Genomic DNA, 25,692 nt, shown 5'->3' on the forward strand with positions numbered 1-25,692 from the left:
TTGGTTCCAAAATCAAAACGCCGTTGGGCGCAATGACAACAAAAAGCGAGAGAATAACGCATTCGGTCACTCGACAGTGACAAACTAACAGATACCCTCTACTCTTCAATTGCTATTAATAATAATTATTTACTAGCTATTATTAAATTATTATTTAATGATGATTTACATTTAAAGTAAACAAAAGCTGCGCGCAAGTCGAATATACCCAGCAGTCTTTAAATTAGGGTATTAAAACGCGGCACGAACGCAACGGCGAACGAAACAAATGCGCGAATTATGCAAAACTCATTGCAAATAAACAGACAAAAAATTGGAGAAGAGAAGCGTGGAGAGCAGAAAAAAGAGAAAAGAGAAGAGAGCAGCAGAGTGGAGAAATACATCGCGGGGCTGCAGGGCGACCCTGACGAGGATGTTGACGTCGACAACGTCGCGTACAATGCGAAAAAATGAACGTAAACATAAAGTGCGGCAAAAGAATTGCTTGCGAACGAGAAAGGATAGAACGCGAGATAGCGAGTGGGAGCGAGAGAGACTGATAGGTAGGCAGACAGTGAAGAAGAGGGAGCTGGCAGACTATAACGGTTGATTGCATGCGCTGTAAGCAGCAAAGCAGGTCAGCTGATTGGATGATTGCTTTGAAGACGCCGCAAAGCAGGCAACACTCGAGCAAATTGTTGTTAGGTAGAAAAGAAAAACGAACTTTCCAACATCTGGGGTGAAAATTGTCGAGCGACCTATTTCGAGACTGAAGATGAATACGAAGAATAATTGAGAGCATCTTGAAAAATACTTTAAATGATTTCATGTATGCTAAACACTTCAGATTGGAGTTCAGGATGATTTCGAAATTAATTAAAGGCTCTTCAGTATGGTTGTCATAATTGTATGTGCTATCAAGATGATGTTTTAATAATTTGCGTAATTGTTCAAAATCGTCAAGTAATTTACTTCAATTTGTTTGAATTAATAATAATTGAAAGATACTAATGTTTTTATGCAAGCGATTTAAAGTAATAATAAAATATGTTCAAAGCGAAAATCATAATGAATTTGCTAAAATTAAACATAGTAGTAAGAAAACTTGAGGATACTAATCTTCTTAACAAAAAACCCTTACTAGGAATGGAATTGCACAAAGTTTACATTTCATAGTGAAATACAGTTTGTTGTGAAACTTTTTAAATTTCACGAAACTATTAAATTTTCAGTAGGAAAAAACGAGCGTAGCAACTCAAGAGCTAAACAACAATTTTCACTCAACGTAGCGCATCAGTCAATTTCTTTGGATGGTCGCCCTCACTCCCAAAAAAACACAAACAAAATAAAGCTAAGGGAAAACATGGCGTCTGGCTGACTCCACGCGTGTCCCCTCCCCCTCCGTCGTCTCCTCTGTCGTATTCGCCTGTTGTCTGCTGCTTCCCGCTCCAACAAGACGAAAAAGAAAAAAAAGAGCGAGCTCGGCTTTTGTTTTATGCGCAGACCCAAAGTGAAGCGTTCGCTCGTAAAAAATTGCAAAATTCATGGATTTTGTTTTGTGTTTTTTAAGCCAACAAACAACAAACAGCTCCCCTCAGTGCCACGCTCCTTATGCCAGCTGCTTCAGTTTTAATTTGGCGCACGAGCTAAGAGCTCACTGGACCATTCTCCCACATCCACACACTCACATACACACCCACACACATACACAGAGTCAAGCACACTAACGTTCTCTTCAGTTGGACTTACATCAGCGATGCCTTCGCGTATGTGGCGCCAAATCAATGGATCTGTTTGTATATAGAGCGAGCAGGTATTTTTGTTGTCCTCACGGCCACGTCCGGAGCCAGTTGAGCCAGAGCCACCACTCGAAGAGGAGCCAGAGCCACCGCCACCACCTCCACCATCGCGTCCGCCATTGCCTCCGCTGGCACGACGCACTCGCTCATGGACATGGTCATGCCAATCGGCAACATTGGCTGCGGAGCCGAGACGTCGTCCGGTGGCTGGATCGTAGAATGCACCGTCGGCAAAGTTGGCCTCCTTCGTGTATTTTTGATGTGGAAATTTGAAATCATCATCGCCGCTGGCGTATTTCTTTGGTGGATGTTGTCGCTGATGCTGTTGCTGTGGGCCAGAAGCAACCTTTTTGTGTTGTTGTTGTTGTTGTTGTTTCCGGTGCAGCTTTTGTACATCCTTTGACATCGGCACGGGAAGCTCCTCGACCGCTGAATTTTGTATATTCTCCATCCATTGTGAGACCTCTTCGGTAATTCCGCAGCCGCCCACGTGACCTGCAAAAACAACACAACTTGAAGTTAATATGCTGAAGTTGAAGTTGAGTGAAAATAGACATTGAAAAAAATTTGTAAGCACGCTTTCATTTTAAGCAAATTAATGCTGATGCTGCAACATTCAGATTCACCTTCTCACTAAGAGCCAAATAATTTTATGCAAGAAAAAAACGAAAGAAGAGATGAGAAAAAAAAAAATGCACGCTGCATGGTAAAATTATTTATGGCGCACAAAATGAAAACCACAAAAATGTAATTAAAGAGCAAAACACACAGACAGAGAATGACGGAGAAAACCGAAACGAATGGGGGGACGACAACGAAGGGAAAGGGGTATGTGGAGTGAGGTGGAAAGTAATGGAAACGATGCAAAAATGTTAATGCAAATGCCAAAGTCAAATGTTTGAAAACGCTTGAAACGAAAACCAAAAAAATGTATATACAAAGCAAAACAAATACCATTATATATAAAAAAAAAGTGTTGCATACTTTTTGCGGCTACTGCACTTTAAATTTAACACTCCGAAATATATATGTATGTAGTAAGTATGAACATAGCCTCAACAATTTTATTGTACTTTATTTTATTGCATTTTATTTTATAAACAACAGTTGCCAGCTGCCTCGGGGCAGAATGCAACGTTTTAAAAGCATTTTCTTCTTGGACAGCGGAAACCGTTAATAGCCCAGAGCCGGTAATGAAAATTTATTGTTTTATTGTTTAAGCACTGTTCAGTATTATTATTTTTTGCTTTTTTTGCTTCTTTTTCTCCCATTTCCTGTTCTCATCTTTGTTTTTATCTTGACGCGTTTTGCACACGCCGTTTTCACACAACACCACAGCAATTGTCAACGACGGCGGCGCCCAGGAATTTTTAAAAGCTGCCCACATTTTTATGGTCTCAGCAATTTACATTCATTTTACATATCATGTCCCGCCATATGGCCATGGATGTGGATGCTGCTGCTGCGTTGTGGGTCAGTAAGACAATGTTTCTCGGTTTACCTTAAAGGCATTTCGAATTGAAAACACGAGTTTTTCCTATGTGGAACACATCTTTTAAAGCTTTATTCAAAATTTATCATATTAGAACTAGCAATGTTTAAATTAAAACTCGAAAATATATGTACTAGAATATAAGTTTAGATTTTCTTCTTCGTTCTTCTTAGTTAAAATGAATGAATGGAAAGAGAATTGAATATGAAATGCTGTGCAAATACCGAATTAAATTTAAGCCATAAAGTAGTGCACTATGAAATAAGTTTATTATATGGCTTTTTAATACATTCCAAATGAAACCCACATTTAATTCTCATTGATTGTCGAACAAAATGTAAGAGCTGCAAATAATCGAAATATTACTTAAGACAAAATGTCCACTACGCAAATATTTTTTCGAAGGAACGTGTTCTTTGCTGATTACAGCTGACTTTAAAGTACACATCCGAAAGTTTGTGTGACAAGCAAAAGTAGCTGATGCTGACGACGGGGCCCCATTAAGGATTCAGTGCACTTTTCATTAAAAACTTTTCGTCCTTCTTTCTTGACTCAGACTTTAATTCTTTGCCGCCGCAGCTGCGTTGTTGTCCAGCTCCGACCAACTGTTAAAACTCATAACAGGCCACCCAGTTTCCACTGGCCGGATTGGACTCAGGGGAGAGTTGGGGGAAAAGAGGGGTAGAGGACTCTACTCTCGACACTCGATTCGAATTCGGACTTGGACCCAGGGCCATTCTTGTGCACATAGTTACACAGTGGCAACGGCAACATTGCAGCTTTCAGCTGTGCCATAAATTTTTATTTGGCTGCCTGCTATTGTGTCAAGCTTGGACGAGGGAGTTGTTGTTGCTGCTGTTGTTGTTGTTGTTGTTAGTCGTGTTGTTGCCATTATCATTACGTTTTTGCATTGCTCCCGCTTTGCGCTCCTCTCTTCGCCTCTTTTTCACTTCAAACAATGCACCGTTTGTCTTTATTATTTCTTTACAGCGTTGCCAAACTTCTATTCGGTTAGGTGGCAACGCCGCAACGCCACGCGACCTATGCCAAAGTGCAAATTGTACGGCAGGTGTACTCACAGTGCACGGGGGAAAGGGGAAAGTTGCAACTGAAGCAGCCACTAAATACATAACACTCGACAAGCCAAGAATCCGACAGTGCGCAGCTTCCGCATTTTCTTTTCCGCTGCATCTCTTCCTTACTCCCTCTCTCACACTCTCTCTCTTTTTGTCTTCCTCTCTGCCCTGCCAGCCCCAAAGCCCTGCATTTCCTTGGGGTGTAATTTGCATTTCAAAGGCAGCTATCCCTACATGCCCAGACTCTTAGCGCAAATACCCTGTAAATGGGTAGAAGGGTTAAATCGACAGTAGGACAAATATTCAAGTTCCGACAACATTGATATCTACCAAACTAATCGATTAAGGAATGTTATCTCTCCCTATTAAATGGATTTTATTTTAAATTTGAACTATATTATAGGGGAATGTTACCCCTAAAAATAATATGACTTAGTGAAAAGAAAGAAACTAATATGACTAATAAAAATGTTTGAATTGTCAAATTTTATTTTAGTTTAGTATTAAATTTAGCTAAATAGCTTTAAGCATAAATAATTCGACTGTTTCACAGGGCATCATTTATGTGCCACACAATTTCGCTCCACTTAGCATTTGCCACTTGTGCCCCCTCCGTGCGGTTCTTTGTGTGCCGCGGCATTTACATTTTGTGGAAAGGGCTTTGGGCTTTGGCTTTGGTTTTTATTTTGGGAGGGTTTGAGGAAGCTCCCTCCCTCTGTCGGCCCATCTTACTCCAATGACCCGTTTTTATTTCATTTTCAGTTTTGTTGCTTTTTTTGTTGTTGTAGCAGCGCCTTTACTTTCTTTTTCCTCTCGTTGGTTTTTAGGGCAGCTTTGTTGCAGTGGCAGCACCTCGCACTCTTCCACAACTCTCTCTCTCTCTCTTCAGTCATCCCTTCTTTGGGAAGGGATTGCATTCAATCGCGCTTATCTGATGTGTTTGCCTGGACGTAGCTGCTGCCAGCCTTTGTCAAGATGTTGTCTGATTTTCGGTCTTTATGCTGCGCGCGCTTCTTCTTCTTCTTTGAGTGCGCCACTCGAGAGGGAGCCAAACAGAATTCCTCCTCACTTCCTCCCTCTCTCGGGCTGTCAGTGTCTCTCATTCTTGCTTAATGTGTGTGAGTGACATTTCTGCATTTGAAGTTATCTCTCTCGCTCTTTGTGAGCAAGTGTGTGTGTGGGCTCAACGAAGTCGCACCATTTCAATCAACAGCTGTTGAAGGAGTCGTCGCCATCGTCGTCGCCGTCTTCTGCACATTTCATTTTTCCAATTTCTCTCTCTGCCACTCAAGCGTTTGCTTTGTGCCTTTTCGTTGGCACTGGCTTCATTTGCCGCGACAACGTTGCCCTGTCACACATACCAACAGTCTCACTTAACTCCGAACCCCTCTCTCCACCCTCCCACTCTCTCTCTCTAGCGATCTAAAGCTGCCCAGAGCGACACAGCGACACTTCAATCATATTTTGCTGCACAGCCACATTGAGATTTCTTCACAAAGATTAAAGTGCACTTTGGTGTTATCTTTGCCTGCAGTCAGTTCGACACCCAATTCAACCCTATACCGCAGTCTGCACCCATTACTCCCCCTTTCGTCCCTCTAGCAACTTGCACTTGTACAAGATTTTTTTTACTTTTTTACTTGCCTTTGGTATTTCGTTTTGCTTTCTTGTTGCTCCAATTGCACAAAAGCCACGCGCCCGACTTATGAATTTTACAACTTCCCGTTTGCCAGCTCAGAGGCCAGCTTAGGGTTTGTCGTCCTCTCTTTTTGCTTGGCTGCTGCCATGGGATTTCAACAACAGCAACAGCAACAACAACAACAAAAGCAAAAGCAACAGCAGCTATCAGGGCAAAGAGACAAACGGCGCTCAGACATGCAAGCGGCTTTTATGAAGGCGGAGTTAACCTACTCCTTCTCCCCCCTTCCACCTTTTCCCCCTCTCTGCCCAAATCCCTCCGCCTGTCGTGCCATTCAGGCCACTTGTGACCTCTGCAAGATGCGCAGCAAAAAATGAAAAATAATCCCAAATTCAATTGCAAATGAAATTGAGGGCGAAAGGCGCCCACAACACACTACAAGAAAGAGAACAAAAAAAAAAAAAACAAGAAGAGAAGAAAAGAAATAAATATATATGTATCCGCATTCCATATAGCGAATCCCCAAAAGACCAAACCAGACGCTTTTTCACAATTTTGACGCTTAAAAAATACAAAAAAGCGTTAAACAGAAATAACAAGTGCCGCAAGAAATAATTTCTCAGCAACGAAGCTTAAATACGCTTTGAATTAAATATAAGTGAAAAGATTTTTTTGTAACTTTTCTTCACTACTTATTTTTCAGAAGATTAATCAAAAAATTATTGAGCTACAATAAATGAAAAACAAATGATTCCCTTCACAAAATATTTGATGTATTTTCAACATTCCGTTTTAAAATTAAATTGTTTTTAAATGCTGTCCTTTAAACGCTTTTTAAGCTTCTCTTAAAAACCAATATGCTTTTGCACAAACTTCTTATTTTTTATTTCTTCGAAATGTTGTAAGTACGAATGTAATAAAAAATTGAATAGCATACAACAGGGGGCGCCACATGTCGCAAATGCGCCAAGCAAAGTTTGAGGGCGTTTACATTAAATGGGCGTGGTATGTAAGAGCGTTTTAAGCGTATTTGCGAATGCTCTTGGCGTGTTTGTATATACATGTGTATGTGTGTGTGTGTCTGTGTGTGTATGTGTGCGTGGGTGTGTGTTTGTAAATACATTACATACAATTTTCAGTAATTTGCTTTTATTTTGCAAATGATTTGATTATTTCATTCATGTTCTGTTGCTCCTTTTGTTTCATTTCGCCTTTGTTTATTCATCGTCTGCCGTCATCTTCATCTTCATCTTCATCTTCATCTTCATCTTCATCATCGTCAAACGTCAGTGTCAACGTCATTTGCCAGCCTTAATTTGTTTACTTTTGCAACTGTTGTTGCCTTATGTTATTATTTGTTTTAATTAAAAAATGTTTTAATTTTCTCAGCCTTTGTGTGAGTTGAGCTTTCATGATTGGGTGCTGCGGGGGATTGAGCTTTAAATTCCCGACTGGATAAGCAGCTTATGATGCAAGAGTCTATAGTCTGCTATAGTACATATGGGGGCTTTGCTTAAGTAGCTTTCGAGTGCAGAAGAACTCAGCACACAGACACACACACATACACATGCTCATTAACAATCAACTCAATTTCCGTGTTCTGCTCAAATTATTTACTCATTAGCTAGCCTAGTTACGTCTTAAAGGCCTCTAATTGCCTTCGGATTCGCATGTTTCCTAATTCCATTTGGTATCGATAAGCAAAAATAAACCTGATTTAAAAATATTGCAAATATTTTTACAAAATACTTTAAATATATTAAACATTATTTATTTAAAAAAACAATTTTTTTTATATGTAGTATATCGCAAGCCAAAACACTATTTTAGCGCTGTGTAAACATTGTCAAATATACTGAATAAGTTAGTTACTTTGTTGTTTCCACTATTGTTTTCGTTCATCTTTAATTTTCGATTATAATTATTTGTTCGTTAACTTTGAACTCGCTTTCTTAACTTATTATCTATTATTTGCATAAATGTATTTTCTATTTTTACATAAAATTGGTAAGGCACAAAGTAAATTTGCACAATCCGTTTTTAAACCAGATTTAACGTTCATGACACTAAAATAAGTGTTGCCACATCAGTTAAAATAGATAAATTATAATAAAAGACAGTCAAATGCTAAGGAACGACTAATCAAAATTGGAACATGTTAATAAGAGCGAACTCAAGCTCAAAAGAGAACCAGAACGAACTAAAGAGTGAGCAAGAACGAACTTAAGATCAAAAGTGAACGAACAAAATTGAACAACTGAACAAAAAGAACCATGAAGGTGAACTGATTCAGTTTGTTTACTTTACTGTTCGTTCGTTCGTTCGAAGGAACTTTGTGATTTATAATTCGTTCAATAAATAAATCTCAAAGATTTAATGGCCTGAATAATTAAAATAAGCAAATCTCCGCCAGCTGATGACTAGATTCTCATATATACACATATGTTATCGGATTCAGTGGCTTTCTACGATTATTATATTCATATTTTGTGGGCATGTTCTATGAGTGTTTGCCAAAGGAGACGTGAAGGGAACATGAGGACGAAGGTGCCGGCAGCTATAGCTCTTCCTGTCGTCGTCACCTGCGCTTCAACACTTGCACATAAAGCCAACCAGCCAGCCAGCCAACCGACGCAACACACTCCTCACAATCCTCTCCACTTCAGTCAACTCACAAAAGCCACTTGGCCAAGTCCCAAAGTATGAAAATTACGCATTTTGGCAGCGTCCGACGCGGGTGTAGACCAACAACAACAACGACACCAACAACAACAACAACAACAAATACGTCGGACACGTGGTCAGACAGTCGTTTCTGGCGACAGCTTCGCTTTCCGCATACAAATTAGTTTTTGCGGCTCAGTCTCTGGACTGGCTGCCTTCCGGACTTCTCTTCTCTCCTCTTCTCTCCCCTTCCTTTTTCAGTGCGATACTTTACGCGCCGGCATCTGTTTTGTTTTTATTATTTTTATATTTTCCTTTTCTCTCTTTTTTTTTCTGCCCTTGCCTTTGCAGCTTGAAAGACATTAATATTAAATACATAGAGATACAAACTCGTACATATGCATTAGTTCTTATGTAAATGTGGTAAACACAAGTCCGACAGACACACTTTGGAATATATCTATCATATGTTCTCAGGCAAAGCTGGAGATGAGCTGTTTACAATTACAGATTACGTGGGATTATAACATTTAAATTGAGAAATAGAGTGCGGCGATAATGTTCTAGAATTATGTTTAACAATTTCTAAATTTAAGTGATTTACAATCAGAAAAAAAGAGTTTTACAATTACATTCAAAAATTAGTAATAATAATGAAAGATATTTGACTTAGAAGATTCACATTAAAAATACATATTTTATCCGTATATCATAAAAAAGGAAGTTTGTTAAACAAATTTTAAAATTTTAATGAATTGAAATACGAAATATTGAATTGACTAACGCAATATTGTAATCCTATAAATAACACAATTAAATAATAAATATGTATACTCTTCTATATAAAAACATTTTCTCATGAAAAAGAAACTCAGGATTGCCTTCTCTATTTGCCAGAACATGGTTAAAATTAGAACCACTTCACCAAAGTACTCGAAACTTATAAAACAAATAAATTTTACCCGAACTGGGAAAATATAATTAACAAAGTGCTCCATCATAATAAAATGTATAGTGTGACGCTGGTAAATTAAGTAAAAAGTTTTCCTCTGCGTTTCGTTGAAGCTCTGCCTAATTGTTGTAGCTGTTAAGTACTCGCACCTGGTCCCTTGTTCTACTTTGGCTTTGGGATGTGGAATGTGGCATGCGGATACGGATGTGGATGGCCTGACGGACTGTCTGTCACTCAATTCGAGTGCTGGCCAAAGATAAACAAGAATTTTGTGTGGAGAAAACGAGAAAATGCTTAGTTAGGGGGCTAAAAGCAAATGAAAATGGTAGTCAAGCAATTTGTGGTCAACGCAAGACTTAAAGGCAAACGACGATGACGACAAGTTCACACACACACACACAAACACACGGACACGCAAACACACGGACACGCACATTCACAGCCAACATCGGAATGACAGGACATCAACATCAGGAGACGATTTCAGAGTATAGACTCGACTAGGCTCATATAGAGAGAGGTAAACTGAGAGTGAGAGAGACTGAGAAGAAAGTTGCCCAACTTTGAGTGCGTGCAAATGACGTAGAAATAAGCCAAATCTTTTGACGATACAAAGTTCGTATGTGTGTGTGCGTGTGTGTGTTGGTCCTTGCATGTGTGTGTGCGTGTGTCTATCGTTCACTAATTAACGACAGAATAATTTGGTATGCTATGAATGAATACGAGCCTCCACAACTCACCGAATCAAAGAGTCTTCCAACAAGTCTAAGAGGAGAGAAGAGAGGTTTGGGGTCATATGGAATTAGAAAAGTTCATTTGGCAGAGCAACTGTTTGGCTTTTAGCCCCTTAACTCGACCCGGTCCCCCCCCTCAAAAAGCTTTGCCTGCCAAATTTTGCATGCAAGGCAAAGTGCAATATCAACAAGCGGCCAAAAGACTACGAACAGGATTCCACAACTGCACACAGAGCGAGAGAGAAGAGAGAGAGCGAGACAGAAGAGATATGTCGAGTTGTCACACAAAGCAGAAAGTTTCAATGGGACAAGTGCCTTGGAAACACGGACACATACTCCATATAGAGCAGAGACAAGAACCAGAATTTTCGACTATGCAGAATGCAGGCGCAGCTAATGCGCAGAAGATAAGAAAGAAAAATACGAGAATGTGGCACAAACGTATGTGGGTCTATATCCAAAGAAATGAAATGTGCCCAGGAGAGTTGGCTACACACACACACATACATCTAGACATATCTGCATACACACATACATATATATAAAACATTCGTCCTTATGTGAAGGCAGCTCGAATTTTCATTGCATGCAATTTGACCATAAAACAAATGAAACATTGCGGTCTTATTTTTGGGTGCCTACGCACACAAAGACATCCATCTATCTGCTACCAAATGAATGCATACTGAATGAGGCAACAGAGTCTTGAATATGTAGTGAATAATAGTTCATCCTCATGGAGCCAAGAGTCGGCACACTCAGCTGGCGGTGGAATGTAATGGCATTCAAATTGATGTATACGTAGATTACTCGCACAGATTGACAACAAATACAATGGCAACAGGAAATTTGTTGTAAATGGGCCTATACACTGAGCGAAAAAATGTATATTGTTCATCAAAATGCAAGTATATGATTTGAAGTTTTTGATTATCATTATAAAAACATTTTAAACTCAAATTTGCTTAGATTCTAAATACTAAAAATTGTATCCAATTTCATGAATAAATTTTATATATACACAAGAGAAATATTGTGAGTATATTTTAAAGCAAAATAGGTACTAACTAATAAATCTGCATTGAAAATTATTCATTACGATATATATAATTTTTTGATCCCCTAAAGAAATGAACATAAAATAAACTTATTTTTCAAGTAAATATATTTTAATAAACTTTTTCTAAATTAATCTTACAATTCTTTTACAAAATGTACTCAGTTGATTTAGTGTTTTGCAGTGTATTAACACAAGAATGGAGAAAAACAGTACAAGCTTCATTTCCTTTGGTTGCAAACCAAAACGGAAGTTACAAATATCATCAAGCCCAATTGCATTTTGTGGTCGAAAAGTGGAAATATTTACTCTCCCCCCCCACTGCTCGGCTCGAACGAATTGGAGATAGGAGATGGCGACAGACGAACGCTTTTCGGGTGCAGGTTTGCTTTGATGAAGTACACTTAGTTAGTTGACTGCCTTCTGGGCAGTAGAAAGGAAGTACCAGCAGACAAGTACATTAGATAACAGGACAGGCTGGTTGGTTGGTTGGCTGCCTGCCTGGCTAGATGGCAGACAGATGGGGCACAAGGGCTTCCAAATTAAGTGAGTACTGGGGGAGTCTCTCTCTCTCTCACTCTCTCTCTCTCTTTTCGTGCTTAGGAATGATAAAAGTGGTTTATGACTGGCTTACGTTTCGGTTATGTCTGCCTGGGCTCAAAGCATAATCCGCAGCTGTTAACGAGCAAGTTGCAAGTTGTTATTCCATTTCTTTAAAACAGCTCAACAGCTAGGGCCAAGACACAATTGAATTTCGCTTTGAGAAATGTTGCTTGAAAACACACACACAACACTTAACATTTGCATAACGAAGCAACCATTTGAAATTTCTTCTTTAAATAATTTTTATTGTAGAGATTTTTTACTTTGATTTATTCCATCATGAAATATTTGTACTTGCACAAATTTCATAATTGTTCACTTTAAAGTGCAACACAAATTACAACTTATACTTTCATTTATTTATTCAACAAGTGTTCTTCTAGCAGAACATGTATTTTCAAGCAATAAATTGCATAATTAAGATAAAAAGAAAAGTACAATCATGTGAACTACATTTTCGTAAAAAAGAAAAGCAATGTGAAAGCGTTATTATCGTTGATATATGTATATCAAACTAGTATATTGAAAAATAATATACCAAAAGCTATATTTAGTATAACGAAATACTTTAACATTCAAGATATACCGTAGGCTGAAATATACAAAAGCAACCTTAAAGCTATGTAAGATTATTTCTTGAGTAACTTTTTCAAAGTTTATATGATTGCAACTAAATTTACAGAAATCATAAAGACAAGTTATTAAACATTTTAAAAAATGAAATATCCTGTAGCACACAATCACTTTATGCTTGAGTAAAATAAAATCAACTTTCATCTTATGTTCAATGAAATTGGTACAGTCAAGTGTCTGCGGTAGTCGCTGTTGTAGTTGTAGTTGTTGCTGTTTGTGTTCCTATTGCTATGTTGATTATTGCTTTTGCTGTTGTTGTAGTTGTCGTTGATGCAACAGCAGCACCAGCTACAATTGAGTTGAGTCGTTGTTTGTCCTTGTTACGCCAATGACAACAGCGGCGCCATCGTGTTGTCGATTCTGTTGTCATCGTAGTCATTATCAAGTGCCTGACACCCAGCACCCAAATGCTGAACATTCAAACTGCGCTCTGCTCCACTCTGCACTGCACTGCACTGCATTGGTCTGCACATCCACATCCACATCCACCTCCTTCAATAGTCGAAAATAACCGGCGGAGCACTTAAAACAGACCACATGACAGACGCCCAATAGACTCCGTCGTTGTCCCTTGCAACCAACTCTTATCCTGCCATAATCGATAGCTGGCATTCTGTTTGTGTGTCTGGCTGTGTGTGTGTGTGTGTGTGTGTGTGTGTGTGTGTGTGTTGCTGACTATGTCTGAGTATCTTTTATCTTTAGGTTGCAAGTCCCCCTGCAAACCGCAATTTAAATTTGCTGAATGGAGTGTTCATTGTCGATTGTTTTTCGTGTACTAGAAGTGCTCTTTGAGTCTGCTGCAGCGCTATCTCAATCGACATATCTGATAATAGAGCATGTCTTATTTTTATTGGGCACAGCTGCTTAAAAAAATGAATCTAATTGATCTTTGCTTTCGACAAACTTTTGTATTTAACATTAAAATTTGTGTAAAGATTTATGTAACTACTTCTTTTTAAAATTAATATTCGAGCTCTATTTCTTTTTACTAAATAATTCTTTAATAAGATTATTTTCTTATTTTTTATACGCATAGATTAGAATGGTTTTATAGGCCTTGTCCATCTATCCGTCTGTGCGTATGAACCCTTAGATCTCAGAGAATATAAAAGATATAATTTTTTCGTCCCCGCCAATCGAAGAAAAATACAATAATAACTACAGTACTTATGAGTCATGAAAATTTGGTTGCGATCAGAAAAAAATTTATAAATTATTTAAGAAATACATTTGTATGTCAAAACAAGTAAGAAAGCTACAGTCGCGTGTACTCGACTGTGAGATACCCGCTACCCATTTTGAAATAAATAAATAAAAGAAATATATTTTTTTCGGTATTTTTCTCAAAATATACCGAATATACTGCAAAATTACTAAAAATATACCGAATGGTATATTTGGTATATCGATATAGTACCTCATTCAAAATATACCATAGACGGCACAATGTACCAGATTGTCGGCCAAAGCAATTTAGACCCCTAGTAAGTAGGCGTTTTGCCCATACAAAAGTATTTCTTTAATAACTTCGACAATTTTTATCTGATCGCAACCAAATTTTCAGGAATTATAACTACTATAGCAATTATTGTATATACCAAAAAAGCTTTTTATTTGCTGGGCGGAAGTGGGTGTGGCAAAAATTTGAAACAAACTTGATCTGCGTGCAAACATAACAAATGCTGTCGAAAATTATAACTCTATCTCTTATAGTCTCTGAGATCCAGTGTTTCATACGGACGGACGGACAGGGCTAGATCGTCTCGGCTGTTGACGCTGATCACCAATATATATACTTTATAGGGTCGGAGATGCCTCGTTCTACCTGTTACATACATTTCCTGCCGACACAAAGTTATACTTAATACCTTTCTACCCTATGGGTAGCGGGTATAAAAACATCTAGTGCCATAGTATTTGTCTTAGGTTATTTGGTTGACAATTTGGAATTTTTAGTAGTCTGTGGTATATTTTGTATGTAGTATATACTATGTAATATCAAATAAAGTTTTCGGTATATATTAGTATTATTGTGATGTATTTTTCGTATATTTTTAGGTTATGATTATTTTTCTTACTTTGTTGTTATTCAATTATATTATCGATTTTTTTTTAAATCAACTTGATTTTAAAAGATGTTATTTGCTATCACTTCCTTCCACTCCCAATATACTATATATATTGTATATTCTGTACCTACTTTTTGGTTTCTCAATTTTATTTCTGAATAGTTTTAAAGTAATTTTAATTAGTTTTTATGAGTCGTAATAACATGAGTTTGTTACAAAATCCTAAGTAAACGAATACACCTGCACAATTGTATGAGTTAACTCCCCGAAGCCAAAAAAAAAAAAAAACAGAAACAAAAAAAGAACTTGCAGCATACATCATTTAGCAATGCGAGTGGATGAATATGGGCACGTAGTACAATATGGAGAGTACGAGTTCTATGTGGGAACTTTTCTATCCTAATGCCCCTTTTTAATTAAACTCAAACACATGACCCGTAGATTCCCCAAGCACACATTCAAGTTGCCACAGTGCCACATATGGTCGGCACTACAGACAAATACATAACCGTATGTGTGTGTGTGTGTGTGTGTGTGTACATAAAGACTCAAACTCGCATTGAGGGGCAGTGAGGAGGAGTTAGGTGGCCAAATTTATGGCCATTGCCAGTGGCTACACATTTACACGCCGCACACAAACATAGTCAGAACTACACAAGCCGACGGACACACCGACGACAATTCAAACAGAAATTTAATATTTTAGTAGTTAAATTATTTGGCACTTGCAATAAAACAAACAACTTGCAGCTGCAGCTGTAGCTGTAGCTCCCGTTGGGAGCTTGCAGCAAACTGCAAGGAACAAGTGAAAAGTGGTAAAATGCAAAACTTTCGAAACCGTTGCGCAAACCACAAAATGGGCGACGGCAGCAGCGGGAGGCTAGAAACCTCAAAATTTCAACTGCCGCCGCCGCCGCTCTTAAGGATCTGCCTTCTCCTCCTCCTCCTCCTCTTCCAGCTCCTCGCCACTTGCCATTGACCAAATGTTGTTAAATAGCGCAAGAGCAAAATGTAAATATAAATTTTCAGCACAAGATTTATGCATACTTTGAAGCTCGTAAAATGAAGGCAAGACATGCGGGGTGTTGTTAGAAGGAGGAGGAAGAGGAGCCTCAGCTCGTCTGGTCAAGTGGCATGTGTGCTCTAAATTTTAAAATTGTTTGAAATTGTCCTTGGTCCGCTGCTGCAGCTGTCACAAGGACATGAACTGCAGCCGTCTGAATTATGGTGCAAGACATTGGCTAAAATCTTCGTTTCAACTTGTGTTCACTGTGTTTGCATTTATGTGAGTGTGTGTAAGCTGAGAGCAGAGCAGAGAAAATCCAATTGGTCACATTACGCATACGCCATGTGGTACACAGAGCATGTGACTTGACTGCCGGATGGCTGCTTGTTTATTCTCACTCACTGTGTGCAATGGGAATATTACATGCCAAACATCGCCTGACAATGTCACACTAGACAAAACTATTATTATTTTAAATTAGGACAAAGCTTTAGGTCAGTCATAAAATTAGAGGAATTAAACACCAAATAAATATGTATGGTTGTTTATCCATTTATACCACTTACATTTTGAGTACAACCATAAACTCGGAACTCGGAACTGACCTCAAAATGTGTGCTACACTCTTTGGCCATAAACAAATAACAAGCGCGCTTGACGGAATTGAAATTGATGGCCGTCATAATTTCTTGTCCATGCAGAAGTTTTTCGATGCGCATGTGCAGCCGTAGAATTGGACAAAGTTGGAGCTATGGCAATGCCAACACATCAATAAATATTGCAGGCCCAAATAGAAGACTACGATGGGGGCGAATGGCTGGCAAAAGGTCGCTCGGTTTTTCCTAGACGGGCTTCAAACAAAAACCTCAGCTTCGACCGCAGCGAGAAGCGAACGAAACGATTTTAGTGTTTGGAATGTTCAACAATTCAATTTACCGCAAAACTCGTTATTACGGGAGCCTGCATTCTACCCCCAAAAAATTGTTTGCAACGGTGTTGAAACCATCGCCGTATGTTGCCGTTGTCCATTGGCATCGCTGGAAAGTGCAAAATGTATTTAAACCTGTCGCCATCATCCTGCAAATGACGACACGTTCTTGCCTCCCACCAGCAGCCAGCCCCTAAAGCCTGTTCAGCATTTGTTGTGGCTCTCATATGTAGCTGTAAGTGCGGGTGTGTGTGTGTGGACATTAAAATTTATGCAAATGTTAAAGTGTGTGAAATGGCCTCAACGATTTTTCGTTCAGGTGAAAAACAATGCAAATTGCCAAACCGAATGCTTAGATGTGTGTGTGTGTGTGTTGCAAATTTGTGCGTGATTCTCTCTGCTCGGAATATTTTAAAATGACCGAATGTGGTTGCAGGGCTCGAGGCGAGCTTTGGGGCATGAATTAGCAATTATACAGTTGACAGAATTGATCATTTAGATTGAAACAAACAATGTTCCAATACCAAACATATTAAAGTAGCAAATTCATATAATTTTATAAATTTATTTATATGTATTTTGTTTCGAATTTATATAAATGTTTAAAATGTGAAACTGAAGAAAAAATAGACAACAAAAAACTCGTTATTCATTTTTAATCCAACAGTGCGGTATTAATTTTGAAATATACCAAATTAATATACCACAAAAATACTGTCAATACACCAGAGGTTATATTTAGCATATTTTTATATCTTACACATTTAAATGCCTTTAATATATTTACTTTAAAACTTATTTAACTTTATAGTCCAACACTCGTTACCTATTTTTAATGAATCAGTGAGGTATTAATTATCAAATATACATACTACAACTATATTTTGTATAGTACTATACCATTCATTCATTCAAACTTGTTTATACTATTTCTAAAATTATACTTTTTTTTGATATACCTAACATTTCTTCTTTGTTATGACGTTATTGAATAGTTAGTAAAAGCGAACGCGAATTTCCAGATATGATTGTAAACAACAACACACAGCTGTTTATTTATTACTCATTCCTTAATCAGTTTCTCGACACCTATGTTCAATGGAATTTCAGCTTTTTTCTATGGATTTCTTTGTTTGAGCTTAGCGTCTTTCAGTTGTATTACAATCGCCAAAGCTTAAACAACCCAGAGTGTTTCAATAAAAACGCTAATAAATTGATTAGTTTTTAAATTGTCCACCCAAAATAATATTCACAAATTTAATGTATCAAAAATGCATATTTCTAGCAAGCTACTTTCAATTATAATGCTGTGTACACTCATGGAAAATAGTTTTAAACCAATTGCAACTGCTGGATTAAGCAGTCCGGTGAGTGAACCAAATTTGAATGTATGATATAAAATTTGAATATATAATTTTCGTCAACGTTAGTCAATAACAATGTTCAAGGATATGGAAAGCGAGTGCAATTCATATTGCATTGGAATCGTTAAGCCAATTCTACAGCAAACTAAGCAGACTCAATTCACAGAGTTGCAGGATCAAATTCGAAATTTAAATGAGATTATCAAAGATACAGAGAAGAAGCTTTCAGAAGCGGAGATAAAGCTGGGTGTCTGTGAGGATGCAACTCGGAATAGGGAAACTCTAGCAAACGAACAACTGAATCGGAAGACAATGCAATTGACAGAGTTGCAGCACAAAGTCAAGGAACAAGACGCTGGCTTTAAGAAAATGGAAGCAGAGTGCAGTGGCCTCAGAAGTAGCCTTGGCATATGTGAAGAAAACATTAAGAACCGAGAGGTGCAATATGCCCAGTTGCTCGATCTGAATATCTCCTGCAACAACAGCAGCAAGATCAAAGATGAACTGCTGGCCACGAGTAAAGCACTCGTTGAGAGGCACAAGTCTGCGGCTAGCTCCGATATCATCAAAGTTGAGCTAAAGGAGCAAAAAATTAATGAAATGGAAGCATCGATCAAGGAGAAGGATACTGTTATAATGACACACAATTTGAAAATCGAAAATCAGACTTCAACGATTATGAAACAGACTGAAGAAATTGCAGAGCTTAAAGCGCAGCTCAGTGATTATGAATCACCAAGTTGTTATGGCAAATCAACCGATGTTCATGTCATTCGAGTACCCGGATCGGAACCCTTTCCCGTATTCTGTGACTCGGTTTTAACCGATTCGGGTTGGACTGTTATTCAACGACGTCGCGATGGTTCGATAACATTCAATCGCAATTGGACTGATTATACGATTGGCTTTGGCGATTTACGTAGCGAATTCTTCATCGGATTGCAGAAGCTGCATTTGATAACCCAATCGCAACATCACGAACTCTACATATTTCTACAGGGATTTGATGAGGAAAATCGATATGCGTACTACGATCATTTTCTGATTGGAAACGAGACAGACGATTTTAAAATTGTATCATTGGGACTCTACAAGGGTACGGCTGGAGATGCGCTTTCCTCCCAAAAGGATATGAAATTCTCGACACCTGATCGCGACAACGATCGCAGCACGGGAAATTGTGCAAAGGAATTTCGATCTGGTTGGTGGTACAGAAAGTGCTACTATTGGTAAATCTTTTGATTACATATTATTTAATGAAATGTAATTAATTACTTTGCTTTTGTAGTAATCTGAATGGCGAGTACTTCAATGGCAAAACAACCAATCAATATGGCATCAATTGGTTCTCGTGGCACAAAAATTCTCTACAATTTGTACAAATGATGATAAGACCCAAGCCTCATTAATCAATTGCCATTAAAAGAAACATATGTGTTTTGTTTTTACTCCTCACACTTGTGTTCTCAATTTTGTTTTACTGAAAAACAGCAAAGTTTGTTAGTACAATGCAAAAGTAATTTTTGCAAGACAAGGGAACAGTGTGTGGACATTTTGGCTAGACAAAAAACCCATTAAATGTGACTCTGTTTGGAGTTTTGGGGGCGTTGGGGCAGCTGATGCTTTTGCCACGCTTTAATTTGCACAAACATTTATTAAATTTTAAAATCTAATTTGAATTTTCACGCCACACAGCGGCAGAGTCTCTATCTCAGCGCGACGGCAACAAAAGGGTTACACAGCATACTAAACCAAGTGTGCAAAACAGAGGAATACACAGAGCGCTGACTGACTGAGAAATACCCTGCACAAAGGGAAACTTTGTTGATTTATTTATTATTCAATTTAAGTTGAGCAAGTTGAACGAGTGTTTTGTAATAAATATAAAATGTTGCTTGGGAAGATCACCAAGTGTATATACCCTTTGGCATTCAACGTCAACGAGTGCAGTGTCTAAAAAGACGACAACCAAGCGTAGTGTGAACGACAACAACATCGACAACGACGCCAACGACGACGACGACGATGTGGAGGAGTGAACGCCAACAGGATGGAACCAAAAGCAACAGCATGGAATTGATTATTGAGCGAGTGTTTGGGGAGTGGGAGTTGGTTGCTCTTGTTGAGACCAATGAACGGAGTAAGCGCGTGGAAACGGCAAATGGGAACACTCCACTCGAGGCTTAGATACATGCATGCATACATATATGTATTTGTGTTAAGGTGTGCGTGTGTGTGTGTGTGTGGGTGCATATGTGGCACGTTCAGTGTTGCGGGTCTAGGCTGACACAAAAGTTATGGCACATTGGTATGCAGTTAATATTCAAGGCCTCGCCCAACGTTAGCGAGTCGAGAGCAAATGCATTTTGTATTTTGCATTGCTGTTGACAGCAGCACACACATAGTGAAAATTGCAACTGCAAGCTGCATGCATAAATAGGCAAATGCCATTGAACACGCTGGTTCCATGGCCAAATTGCTGTTTCTTTTCTGTGCTGTGCTGCTCAATACACATTTTAAATGCCGAATATCATCAGCCTGTTATCAAACAGGAATTTGTTTAGCCATTTTATTTTTTTTCCATTCTTTTCATCTTTTGTTGCATACTTTGGGGCGTCGACAATTGGCATCTGAACTATTTGCAATAACAAATCTTTGTGTGTCGAGTATTTTGCGTTTGGTGTGTTCAAAATTTGTTTTGTGAACACCAAAATGGAAAATGGAAGTGTGCTAGAATGCAATCTTACAAATAACTTACTATACTATACTCTAGTCAGGTCGCTCGATAACGAAAATAAAATATATATTTAGAAATGTAAATAAAAGACAGCTTAAAAATATTAGTAGGGAAATATGAAAGAATATAATATCCTCTTATATAAATAACAAAGTATTTCTTGACCACGTAAAAGTAAACTAAAACAATTTTGTAATATCCTTAGATTAAAGTTGAACAAGTAAGAAAGTATCAGCCGAGTGTGCTCGACTGTGCAATACTCGCTACCAAATTAAAATAACACAAAAATATGCTGAAGACTATATTTGGTATATTAATATAGTACTGTACTTAAAATATACCACCAGCCAAAGCAAATAAGAAGTTGATTTGGAACATATACATATACTTTTATACTCCTTCCGCCTGTTTCGAACATTTCCTAGAGGCACAAAGTTACAATTCTACCCCAAGGGTAGCGGATATAAAAATTCTTCTTCTGTTTCAAGAAGTCTCTCGCAAGTTGATACATTGTAACGCATCATTATCTTTCTATCAATTTCTCAGTGTGCGTTCCATTGCCAATGACAGTGAGAAAGATAGAGCAATGTCATTTGATGCACTCGCATTACTGTAACTGACTTTTATTGATGCTGTCGTTTTATGAGGAGCTAAAACATAAAATTACAGTACAACTGTAGAGCGCAGCTGCAACATGACGCCGCCGCGCATAGAAGTGGAACATGCAACACGCAACAACTACAACTACAACTACAATCAACTTTTGCAGCTGACAATGAACATGAAAACCATTGGGCATGACGAGCAAAAGGAATTGTCATTTTGGCATGTGACACACACTGCAACACACACACACTCATGCACGCTAACAAAAATGCTCATATCAGCATTTTACTATCTTTGTACAGCTGTCAATTAAAAGTGAACCATAGAAAACTGTTCAACACTACAAGCTCGCTATCATAAAAAATTTCAACTCTTTGTTTTTTTCCTTTTTATGATTTTTTTTTTTTTTGTCCAGTATAACATGAAAAATTAGTCATGCGCGATTTTGCTACTCGGGTATGTCGACCCCTTGTTTTGGCCCTTCAATTAATTCTTGCACACATACTACACACACATAGAGACAACAACATGAAGCAGCTAACTGTGTTCAGTGAATTCAATTAACCGCATTTTTGCATAGTGCTGGGAACAATCGACACGCGCTGTGCCAACTCTGGCACTTTGGAATGCCTTTGAGTTTTATCTCCTGGACAGCAAATGCAATTATACTGCTAAAAAAAAAAATAATATGAGTATGGTTTATGACAAACAAATGGCCAAAAAACACACCCACAATAATAATAAAAATAAAACTAAAGTATACAAATAATTAAAACTGAATTGTTTTTGTGCAGCCGCAACTAACTGTGAATGCGTATTTATAATTTGCTGCACTTTTGTTGATCTCTGTAATTTGTCACGTGTAATTGCATTTCAGTCTCGACACTGGACCCTGATTTTGTTGACTTTTGTAATAATAATTGGGTAAAGCAATTATGCATTGTTCGACATAAAAGCACAGCAGCTCGATGACCTCAATTGGATTTCATTCATAATTTACCGACAAATGAAATCTGGTCAGCAGAATGCACATTTATTTTAGAGTTTTTCAGTATTGATTAACATTCAGAATACATACGATTTTCCATTTAAATTTAATTTCATAATTATTAAATGATTGCAATCAAATGCAATTAGAATTTGTTGCTAAGAATTAGATGAAATATTGATTAAATATAAATTATAAAATTAGTCTTTTTGCTAGCTATTCTCAACTTGATTTTCAATTTCACAATTTTTTTTGCTACTTTTATTAAAGTTTTACATTCAACAATACAAAATTAAATTAGATTTGACAAGAAAAATGCGCTTTGTGGGGCTTCTTTCGCCATCAAGCCAGCAGCTAAAGTGCATTAATCTAAAAAAATAAAGCAGATTTTCTAAATCGTCTGACAAGTTTGCAGTGCACATTGTGGCTGCGTTTTTTCCATCGCTTAGCTCGAGAAATGTCCCTCGTAACAGCCCCGTGACAGGTCGCACTTTTAACATCGCCCGCATCAGAGTTGGCAACAGCAAACTGCTGACCACATGCCTCTCACATGTCGTATAGGGAGCGAATTGCTCCCGACACACTGCGGGTTGAATGACCAACGTTAACTTAATAGAAGTTGACACATGTCGCCACGCATGCAAAATGTATTCAACCAACCGCAGCACAGCGAGTAGCGTAGCGTCGTTGACCGCTCTCCACCCACACACACATACATACTTGTCAAGAGTTGCACACACGTACACATATGCTGCTTTTACACATACATATTTGAAGATATATGTGCAGGTGTGACTATACAAATAGTACAATTGAATTACACATTAATTTTATTGTCTCGTCAATGATTTCCACAAAGACTGCTAACTAAATTATTGTACTCTAAATTCATACGTTGATCGCGATAGATATAATAAATTTAAAAAAATATAATAATAATATACATTGAATAAAATTCTAATTTAAAAGTATTTTAATTTTGTATGATTTGTTATTACTTATTTTTATTATTTATTTTATTACTACTTGTATCATTATCATTGTCATTATCATTATCATTATCATTATCATTATCATTATCATTATCATTATCATTATCATTATCATTATCATTATCATTATCATTATCATTATCATTATCATTATCATTATCATTATCATTATCATTATCATTATCATTATCATTATCATTATCATTATCATTATTATTATTATTATTATTATTATTATTATTATTATTATTATTATTATTATTATTATTATTATTATTATTATTATTATTATTATTATTATTATTATTATTATTATTATTATTATTATTATTATTATTATTATTATTATTATTATTATTATTATTATTATTATTAATCTTATATATTATTGCTCACCCCCTAAGCACAGAAAAAAATAGAATTCAATTAATCCACAAATATTTGCACTAATCAAATGACCATGTCTGTCAATAGACTATAGGCAAACAAGCTTAATTTCAATAAGCATGAGGTGCGTGCATGATCAGGCCAAAAGAGTGAGTGACCCCATGCCTGCCAATTAACGTGGCCATTGGATGCCTCACTTCAATACGTTTTAATAACGCAAAAAATTGAAATAAATAAACAACATAACGTGAAAAAAACGAATGAATGCATAAAAGCATACAGTATATTTCCGGCCATAACTGCCGCGACTTCGCTTGTCAATTTGCTATTCGGAATTTCTTTCTTTCGAACGTCGCGTCACCCCTCGAAATGGCTTTGAACTTTCCGGTGAAACGTAGCATGAAATTTGTTTGTTTACAATCGCCAAACTCCCCCCAAGCGTTGCCCGAAAAACAGTTCTTGTTGTCGTTATTGTTGTCGTTATCAAATGCCGGAAATTATTGTACGCTTTTTGGTATCGTCGTCCTCATCGACAACATCGCAATCGCAGCGCAGCTTGTGTGTAAATCCTGTCTACACGCATACATATTCTATACGTATTTGTGACGTGCAACGTGTTTTCAGAGGACGCCGATTTCATGCATCGTTGACGAATATCAAGCTCAGTTTGCAAACAACAACATTTCGCTGAATAGCTAAAACAATCATTGTTTACCAAAGTTGTCTTAAGTCAGGCGAGATTCTTAGGTTCTTAGCTTTTGCAGGCTTTAATAATTTTCAAATATAATTTTTATAAATAACTTTAAAGTAAGTTAAACAACCTTAGGGATGAAATATTTATTCAGGCTTGTAATAATATAGTCTTTGCCTGAAGAACTATTAGAGCACATTAAATTTGAAAATAGGATTTAATTTATATTTAACTGGCTATTAAATCGCTAGTTATATTAGACTATTGTGAACGTAACTACTAAAAATAATAAATAAATAATCACATTAGCCGGGCAGCAGGGAAAACAAAACGCGGGGCTATTTGCACGATTTCCACAATGTTAAAGAAGTGCAATAAAAAACACTCATAAATAAAATGAGCCGCATTGCATTAATGGCTGTTGCAGTTGTACTTGCTGCATAAAGCTGCCATGGCCAATGCACTCGAGAAATATCAACGAGCGACATAGAGGGAGAGAGTGCGAGAGAGAGAAAGGGAGAGAGGGTAGTCACGAGGGGGACTCCCCTTCAAGGGGTTTTGGGAACTGCAATGGCACGGCCAAACAATGTGGCTGAACAAAGCAAAGAATGGAAGAAAGAACGAAGGGGGCAAGGCAACAAAAAAAGAGAAAAAGTAAAATAAATGCCACTTCAGTTGCATTCTGTTTGGCTGGGCAAAAATTATATTACAACAATGTGTATAAATTGTGATTTCCATGCCGCATACAGCATTCAAGTGGCAGACTGTAGTTGTCCCTTAATGGAGTCACTGTGTGAAGAGACTGCTGCTACTGCTGCGTATCCCCAGTGTGTTTGCGTGGTGTATTAACGCCCCTCTCAATCTGTTCCAAGAGTTCGAGTTCCGTCGTCTTACGTACGCTCTGCTACTTGCTGACTGACTAACTGGCTGCCTGACAGACACGGCAGTGTGTCAAAGCCAGGATGGGTACAACAAAAACAGAAAAAAGGAGGAAATATGCGTGTCCTCGCTTGGTTGATTTTAACACGCAGCTGTATGCATACAGTCAGCCAGCCAGCCAACAAAGTAATCAAAGCAGGGGCCAGCGCCCTTCTCGTGCAACACATTTGCTCATTTCTAGCACAAAACTTAATATACTGCTAAATGGCATTAAATGTGTGTGGGGCTGGGTTGCGTTGGGGGCGAGACCAAAGGGTGATACATATACACAGAGGATTGCACAACATTTTTGATAAGCTCGAGGAGCGTAAACACCTCGACATACTTTCCTCATACTTTGTTGCGTGCGTGCCTTGG

General features: G+C 37.7%; 2 protein-coding genes across 2 annotated transcripts in view; one reads left to right on the forward strand and one right to left on the reverse strand.

Annotated features, from left to right (window-relative positions):
- Positions 1 to 25,692, reverse strand: part of LOC117564311 (disintegrin and metalloproteinase domain-containing protein 10) — a 131,863-nt gene that overhangs the window by 8,938 nt on the left and 97,233 nt on the right. Inside the window, 1 exon segment of the mRNA XM_034243007.2 lies at positions 1,729 to 2,273. Coding sequence (XP_034098898.2) covers positions 1,729 to 2,273 — 545 coding nt within the window.
- On the forward strand, positions 11,898 to 19,450 carry LOC117564320 (fibrinogen-like protein 1). Its single transcript, XM_034243022.2, has 4 exons — positions 11,898 to 11,938; positions 17,917 to 17,998; positions 18,062 to 19,224; positions 19,284 to 19,450. The coding sequence occupies exons 1-4, from the start codon at positions 11,913 to 11,915 to the stop codon at positions 19,402 to 19,404; spliced, it is 1,392 nt and encodes a 463-aa protein (XP_034098913.2). The 5' UTR covers positions 11,898 to 11,912; the 3' UTR covers positions 19,405 to 19,450.

The sequence above is a fragment of the Drosophila albomicans genome, chromosome 2L (genome assembly GCF_009650485.2).
Source record: "Drosophila albomicans strain 15112-1751.03 chromosome 2L, ASM965048v2, whole genome shotgun sequence".
Taxonomy (NCBI): Eukaryota; Metazoa; Arthropoda; class Insecta; order Diptera; family Drosophilidae; genus Drosophila; species Drosophila albomicans.

Coding starts and splice junctions, on each gene's coding strand:
- LOC117564320 (XM_034243022.2), top strand. CDS start 11,913: ATGGGGCACAAGGGCTTCCAAATTAA. Junction 11,939..17,916: donor CACAAGGGCTTCCAAATTAA/GTGAGTACTGGG, acceptor GCATATTTCTAG/CAAGCTACTTTCAATTATAA. Junction 17,999..18,061: donor CTGCTGGATTAAGCAGTCCG/GTGAGTGAACCA, acceptor CGTCAACGTTAG/TCAATAACAATGTTCAAGGA.